Source organism: Crassostrea angulata, chromosome 1 (genome assembly GCF_025612915.1).
Source record: "Crassostrea angulata isolate pt1a10 chromosome 1, ASM2561291v2, whole genome shotgun sequence".
NCBI classification, from domain to species: domain Eukaryota; kingdom Metazoa; phylum Mollusca; class Bivalvia; order Ostreida; family Ostreidae; genus Magallana; species Magallana angulata.
In genome coordinates, this window is record NC_069111.1 from 13588653 (window position 1) to 13597319 (window position 8667).

The following is an 8667-nucleotide window of genomic DNA, read 5'->3' on the forward strand; positions in this document are numbered from 1 at the left end:
AGAAGGCATAATAATTGTAAATTTAGCTATATTTATATGTAGAACTGGATTATGGAGGAGCAAATTTGTTAATGGCAATTAAACCAAGAAAGAAGTACCAATGCTATTGTGTTTAAAAAAAAATTATTTAAAAATTGATATTTGTGAATGTTGTAGATGAGCAGAAGCTTACTCAGTGGACTCCCTGGTCAAATATAAACCAAACTGCAAGTGGTTACTGGGTTCAGAGGTACCGCTTTGCCTGCACGGCAAGTGTTCCAGACCCGAAACTCATCAAGACCAGTCATGTCAAAACTCATACTCGCTTCTGTACAAACAGTACATGTTACAAACCAGGTGAGATATCCAATGGTTCACAAATTGACACAAAATCCCCACTCGATCGGGCAGTCAGAAAGTTCTGCAAACACAGACGAAAACTGTTCAACAAATTCTGCAACTGTCGGACATTAGGGGTATTCCTTATATGTACTAAGTGTTCAAGATATGGATGACCTGGTGAAAACTTAGCTACTAGGGTTTCCTTTATATTGTAAGAGTTTTCTGGACTCTGGTGGAGCCAGCTCCTTAAACTAGATATGTCTCACTGCCGGAAAGCAATGAATTGTCCCGATTCCTCCCCCTAAGCCTAGGAATGGAAAACCAGTGACTTTACTAACAGCGTTCAGTAGCAGTAGTATTAGTTTGTGTGTGTGTTTGTTTGTGTTATGTGCTTGTGACCTGAGAGTCATTCTTACAAGAGGAGAGAGATGTGAATGCAGGAAAAGTCGTCCCTCATTGCACAGGCATGAACATTCTAACCAAGTTAGAAACACAGCATCTTAAGAAGACTTATTCACTAACTTTCATGATGGAGAGAAAAGTGGCTGGGCTGAAAGGAATGTCAGATTTCAGCACTATTAATGTCGTTCTTCGAGATATCCAATCTCTATATTATAGTTTTTCAGATATATTTATTGTTTTGAGAAAAGAATTTTTGTATTTATTATTTCATGTGTCTGGTTTACATGTACTTCTTGATGTAGATTTAAGACACTTTCCTTTTGTGAAAAGATATTTGTAAAGGTTTGAAAAAGAGTCACTTGTTAATGAAAAATTCAATAATGAGGAAGTTTCATTTGTTTTGTAGGGTGTGTGCATGATCATTGTTTGTACATGTGTATTTGTCAAACATTTCATTTCATATATTTATACATGTATATATTTCATGCATCCATTCTTTGTTGTCAGAAGATTTAAAACGGTAAATTTGAGGTGTGCGATAAAAAATCTTTCTGGATCACAATTTAAAATTTAGACCAATTCTATGTAATGAACAATTAGGCTAACAGAACCCCTTCTTTTCCTGGTACAAGTATACACATATTTCTTGAGATATTAATTTTCAGGTAATTAACACAGCCTGTGTTCAACCAATTACGGAATTTTCTCCAGTTTCTGATCAGATTTATTCTTGTGCATGTAATTAATTAATTTTTTTTCGGGGTTGAGAGTCTTGTGAAATAACTTGCAATTATGATATTAACAAGTGATTTACATTATGAAAAATCCTAATATAGAAAAAGGATCCATTTAGATTTTCTTAACACACACTGAAAATTACTGCTTGAATTTGAAATTAATTAAATGTATCCATTATTATTTTTTCTTGATCGTGTCTGATCATAAAGTATGAATGTGCTACTCTTAATTGTGTGCTCTGTTTACAACTACAAAGCAAGACTTGTTATTTTAGAACTACACAGTGCAATATCCACTTCATTGAACAGCACATAATCCGTGCTATCACTTGGTTATTATGTTGCCATACTTTTTTTTTGTAAAAAGCCTGTTGTTATTATGTAGATATTTTGTTATTTATTTTCATTTTTGTTATAATCTTTGTAATGTATGATTGATATGTATTTTACACTCAAGTAGATACTTACTTTTTTATTGTAACAATAAGTACTAGTGCCTGACTTTATAGCTACAATGTAGTATTGACTTGGTCAATTTTAGCTTTACAAGGTTATTAATATTTTATTTTGATCTTGACTTTCAAATTGAGCACCAATTAATATTCCTGAGTTGTTCACAGCTCTTCTCTTTTATCCATATTTCTTTTAGACAAGAATGAAAAAAATTATATGATACATTTTTAATGCTGCATCATGATGTGATTAAGTTTTGTCAATGAAAGCACCTTCAAAAGAATATACAGCCAGCAGTTTATCATAATGTTTATAACACATGGATGAAAAATAGGGTGCAAATAAGACGATGCTACTCAGACAATCAATTAGGGTCCCTTATCAAAGCTATAGCTCAAACTAAAACTGCACCTGACTATAAAAGCAACACTTTTTTTTTAAATACTTAAATTTTAAATGACAGAGAGCGAGAGTTTATGTGACTGTTTTTAACAACCATGCTTTTTCTTAAAAATAATAAAAAAAATTAATCAAAAAATCACCAGGAAAATGTTCGGTTCTTTTGAAAACAATCTGGACAAAAATGCTGTTGCCCCAAAGATTTGCAATGTAGGGACTACCCCATGCATAAAGCTAATGAATTTGCTTTAAAATTCCAAAAGAAATTTGTTGTACTTCTCACCTGTTGACAATCACTTGAATTAGTTACATGTACCTTAATGTAAAGTTAATTCATGGCACTCTTGATCCACCTGTTATCTACAAACATTTACCTTATATATATACTGTAGTGTATGTTTTATATGATTGTATTCTAAATGAATGGCTGTAGTGCACGTTTGTGCATTATTAAGTCTCATTCATTGTATAAGGGGCAACTTTTTCTTTTTCTCACAAATTGAAAGTAACGTAGTTGTAAACAAATCTTTTTATCTGTATGGCCTTATATGAGATTTTATTTTTACAAAAAGCCAGTATAAATGAGAAAAGGGGAAATACACAAAAAGATTTTCAATAAACAATATAATTTTGTGCATTTTTTTTCTTTACTTTGTATTCTTTAAGCTGCATGAGTAGAACTTTATTCTTTTTTGGTTTCGAAGTTTCTGCTTAATATAGCAGTATTGTTCAGTCTGCACTGTATAGTGTTTAAAGGATGACAACACTATAGACAGAGTAGAGACCAAGAGATATATGTAAGTACTTGTTTTTTAATACTATCGAACATGATGGCAATGGTCTGTTTTTGTAATTATTTGTGTACATATTTTAAAAATAGTCTGGGCTGCAATAAAACAGCTTTTCCAGCTAATTATAATTAGAGTCAAGCAGTTGAGGCTAAACTAATTGACACAGGTTTTCCCAATGAAACCTTGGTATATTTAATAAATCATCTTTTTAAAATCAAGGTGTTTGACAAATTGATATTTCTAAATGTTTAATGGTTACGAGTATGAATTCAATCCCTTATCAAAGCAACTGCAATAAGTTTTATCTAAAATTAATAAGGTTCAGGTTCTTGGCGAGGTAATACATAATTATTTTCAGGACTATTTTATCACTGGTTTTAAACACAAATTATAATTTCTGTCATAGTTCTTACTTTGATGATGTACATATACACTGTAATTATAATATTCACACAAATTTGTGCTCACGGTATCAAATACATTTGGTCATTGCTATTGTGTTCAATTGATATAGAAGTAGAATATAGAAATATTCTGTATCTAGTTGAAATAGAAGTAGAATTTATGTCACAGTTTATTTAAATTAAATTCAGAAAATGACTAAAACAAAGTTGGCGCATGTTCTTTGCCTTCTGTACTGAATAATGAAATACTGAACTTATATTAACGTAGCAGCATACTTATTGTAATATTATTAATATGTTCGGATGAAAAAACGTATGAAATATTCCCTCTTCAGATCGAGTTTTACCAACATCCGAAAGTTTTGTTTTTAAAAATCAAATATTTTATAGCTTACACACTGACTGTAGACTTACTTTCGTTGTTTTTATGGAAGTTCTCTCCTTATAAGTAAAACATCAAACTAATCGTGTGAAAAACCATAAATGTTTTTGGTGTAAATTGGTGCCATGACCAGGATTTGTTCACCTTTAGTTACAGTAAACACTAAACAATGATTAGCAGATTGTGGTGCAATGATAAATAGAAAATATGATTATACTGTTTGTACTACTGCCATCTGAAAAATGTGGCTGATTAAAAATAAACAGTAAGTTTCTCGTGTAATTCATTTGTATTTTAAACACAAGTGATTATAAAGTAATTTTTTTTAATGTGTGTTTTGAAGAAGAAAAATTTATTATATATTAATTTAAAAATAAGTATACGATAATTTTAATAACATGCCCGGCACATAATATCCTATAATCTCACCAAAAACAACAGATGCATTAGTCTATAACTCTTCCGTGGATGGTGATTGGTCATATTGGAGCACGTGGTCACGCTGCTCTGCGGACTGTGGGACTGGACAACGGTGGAGGTCAAGGTCATGTGACAACCCGGAGCCCGCGGGTTTTGGACAAGATTGCCTCGGCCCTTCAACGGAATTCGCAACTTGCAACGAGCAAGAATGTCTTGGTACGGAAACAAATTTTTTAGTTGCAGTGTGGAAGACAGTTACTTTTAAATTAAATTTAAAAAAAAAACTTGACTATTTTTTATTTTGAACAAACGTTTGTGTTTAAGCTACGTGGGGACCATGGTCTGTCTATTCAACCTGCTCTGTGTCGTGTGGATCCGGTACTAGAATCCGCTTCCGGTCCTGCCAGATACCCTATGTCGGCTTCAACAGTAGTATAGACATTGCCTGTGTGGGGATCAGCGAGGAGTCCGAACCTTGTGTCCAACAAGTCTGTAATGGTGAGGCACTTTACTGTTAGTTATAAAAATTAACAGTTTATGATATTAAAGATAAACGTTATAGTAAAACATTTTATGATTATGGCATTTATCTGCCATTATGAACACAGATCTAGACATCATCTAATATCATTATGCGTTGTAAATGCAGTAAGCTACTGGTACTTAAACCAGTGCACTCGACCCCTGGACTCATTTTCTCTCTCTTGAAGCGTTTTAAAGTGTATTCACGATAAAATTTGGTTTTGTATTAAATCAATCATCGAGGTCCAAACCTCTGTTCTAGAGGTAAAATTTACTGGTTCATAGTTTAACCACTTACATAACAAAATACTTATTAAAGTTGTTCTCTGTTTCAGCCTCATTTAACGATTCTGTATATTTCTGTCGGCCTTTGTTTAAGATGAAATAAACAGTTCAATGTATTTTGTTTCAGACACAGGCCTGTGGGACGTTTGGTCGGCATGGTCAGAATGTACCCCAGACAGAGTACAGTTCCGACACAGAGCGTGTCTGGAACACACCCCGGAGGAGTGTCGGGGTCAGAGCGTGGAGGTCCAGCCCTGCTTCTTCCTGGGCGCAGGTACAGGGCACAAGAAAACCAACATCTTCCCAAGTCAAGGGTTTCTGATTCGCACCTCTCCTCTCCATTTGTGGAGAGCGGAGTAGACCGAAAAAACAACTGGCTAGCGAAGATGGGAAACCAATTAAACTGGTTTGACTTTAAACGCGAAAAACGCATTGTCGTTGCTAAGAAATATGTGATTTTTGTCACGAAGAACAAAAAAAGATACTTTTTTACATGCATTGCTATTATGATAGACTAGACGGAAATAAATTCGACATGCAAAGTTTAAAAAATAATAAGACAAATATAATACATCACCAAACAAATTCACTAGCGTAGGGGAAAAAATGGTTTAGGGGTCTTATATCTAGGGAACATACACATCCATAGTCAGGTATTTTTACTCACTTTTTGAGCGATATACGAGATGCAATGTTTTCGACCATTAGCAATCAATAAAATGACATACGAGAGAACTGTTTTTCTTTCTGAAATTTCTACAGCCTTTTCCGCAAATATCTTCGACCATTCTTCCAGTATTATACAACAGAGAAAGTACTAGTATATAATCTTTGTCGTGTAGCAAAAGCACATACTGAAACATGTAAACTGGTTCATCATTTTGTAGGAACTGTCCTGAAACAGACGTCTATGGGATACAGACGTGAGTATACAATGATCCATCTTACTGTCGTCGGCTGCGCAGCTTTCTTCATGGGCGTGGTCATCTGTGTGGGAATATACATCTGTTTCCACAACTGGAAGAGCATCAGAAGCTACGACTTACAAAGACCAGCCAATGAAAACGTCTACGACAAGCCTCGTTTTGGATCGTTTGCGTCACAGCTGAGTCTTGACTTTTTGACGGTGAACAACAAGGTGTATGATTCGTGCACCTTGTCGTCACGTGGTACAGCCGTGATCAAAGACAACACGTTTAGAAAAGACAAATATAATAAAAATTTCCCGGAGAATATGTACGCCACCATACGGACTAATCATTCCTTAAGGACAGAGGTGTAGAAAGTTGTTCATGTCCTTGCAGAGATGTGTTCGATTTGATATAACTTGAATTCACCCGCGAAATCGAATACATTTCTCTCATTTTTAATTTATGTAAAACAACTTGAATTCTTGACGTTTTTTTTTTCTTTTAAATATAATTTCCAAACGGTATTTGTTGTATGAAAATCTGATGAAACGTTAGAAACACGTGTAGCTGCCACTTCTACATGTAAAGGTTGGAGTATTGCACACAAATTAAGAATTGCGTCACATAGTTACATAATAGCCTTAAGTCATAATTTTTCAATCTGTTACATGCAATGTATTTCTTTAAATTAAAACAAAATTGTCACTGCGCAAAAGCTCTTAATATATGCATACATGCAGAAGAGTGTCGTTTAAAAGTCTAGTCTAATAGGATTATTTTTACAAATTTAGTAACTACTCTATCATTTAGCTACGATATTCTCCATCATAGATTTTTGTGCGTGTAGGGAATTTTTTCAGCGCTTGATAAAATATTTCATTTTTATCACGAATCAATACGAGAGGTTTCATATTTGTTTGTGTATTTGTTTGTGTTTTTATTTAACTTTATTTGATTATGAATTCATGTTATTTTAATTTATAAGCAATTGGTTGTGAGAATATTTGACTGTGATCCGCCATTAGAGACACCGTAGTTGACCCATGGTGTGTCTGTGCATTCATTTCATCATGTTTACATCAAGATCAGTAGATTTACGTCATAGGAAGGCACGGATGTAGTAAATAGGAACCTTTGCCCCCAAAAATGCACTTAATGAACGAGTTTTAGCAGTACGTAATCTGACAGTAAATGTTGAGCAAGTTAATGATTGAGTGCAAACAGAATTCGTGTTGATAGATTGAATTATCCTTTCTAGGTACATGTTTCGTTTGTTACTACCATACCATCTTCCTATAAGATTGGGCAGCTATATGTAGCCAGTGCAACCCAACGCCAGCCCCTTTTTTTAATACACCCATGGCTCCAGGGAATGGGGGGGGGGGTTAAATGGTAACAGTAAAGATCGGGGAAGGAGTCACAGAAAAAGGTAAAAATCGATCTGGTAAAAGACAACTGTAAACTGAAAAGTTTTAGATTTTCTTGCGGTCGTATCATTCAAAGTGAGTTTAATTTCCTTTAGTAAAAAGTAAAGAAGACAATTTTATTTCATGGAAGATCAGTGCAATGGATATCGCCACCGTTTCCCTTCTTGAAGGGACGACTACATTGGTTTGACGAAGTCGGAATATATTTTTTGGTATCTTATAGTACATCCGTGATATCATTTTACTTTTGTTTATGTTTTATGTGTATGTTGCTGTATATATACGAATCAACGTTGTCACTACAAATTGTTAAATTTGCGTTCTTGACATTATAGAAATGAGAAATATGAGCTGCAATTTTTCATGTCGTATATTTTTGTTGAAAAAAATGATTTATTTTTTTAAATGACAAACAATATGATTTAAATAAAATTCTGTTACTCAAATTTGTGCAAAAACAGTAAATTAGATGATTTGATTGAATTTACATGTAAGTGAACTTTTTTGTTGCAAAAATTGGTTTGCTTTATAAACCATAGCAGAGAAATCTTTCATTAAATAATGTGATAAAATATAACGATTTGTTTAGATCTTGAAAATCATAAAGGTTTATGTTTCATGCAAAGGCATCATAATGGCACAATTTTGCAGCAAAAATAAAATTTTGAAGAAATACAGCTCATGCTACTATATAAAGGAGTGATATATTGAATGTTTACTTTTTATGATTGTGTAAATGTATGAGTGTATTTATCAATATTTATCAACAAGTTACATGCATCATCATTTTGGTCAAATAAAAAAATTGTCAGAACTTTTGTTGCTTTCAGTCAGTAAATTTAAAGACTTTTAAAATAACACACTGGGAAAACATCACTTGAATTAAAAGTAAGTTATTTAATTATGAAAGATACATGTAATGATTAATAAACTGTACTTATATGAAATAAGGGAAAAATTGGCAGTTTGGGGATAAAAAACAACAAAAGCTCCTGCAGGATACCCAGCTATGGAGTATGAATGTTGTTGCCGTTGATAAAATTCTCTTAATAAAATGAAATGTCGTTTCGATCAGAGGTCAGCCATTTTGTGATGATATGTTAATGGAATGAAGTATCACCCTATAAATTACTTATCCTTCAGCATGAGTTCCATAGGCTATACAAACAGTGATGCTCTGGTGAGCATTCAGGTCTGCTGGCCTCACGTCAAG

General features: G+C 33.5%; 1 protein-coding gene across 5 annotated transcripts in view; it reads left to right on the forward strand.

Moving 5' to 3' along the window:
- The window catches only part of LOC128165856 (semaphorin-5A-like), a 56005-nt gene extending 47409 nt beyond the window's left edge, over positions 1-8596 (forward strand). For all 5 annotated transcript variants that reach the window (XM_052830737.1, XM_052830748.1, XM_052830757.1 and 2 more), the window contains 5 exons: positions 157-336; positions 4331-4525; positions 4634-4807; positions 5244-5390; positions 6004-8596. In XM_052830737.1, the coding sequence (XP_052686697.1) occupies positions 157-336; positions 4331-4525; positions 4634-4807; positions 5244-5390; positions 6004-6398 (1091 nt within the window). In that variant the 3' untranslated portion in view covers positions 6399-8596. The remainder of the gene's footprint in view (positions 1-156; positions 337-4330; positions 4526-4633; positions 4808-5243; positions 5391-6003) is intronic.
- The last annotated feature ends 71 nt before the right edge of the window (positions 8597-8667 follow it).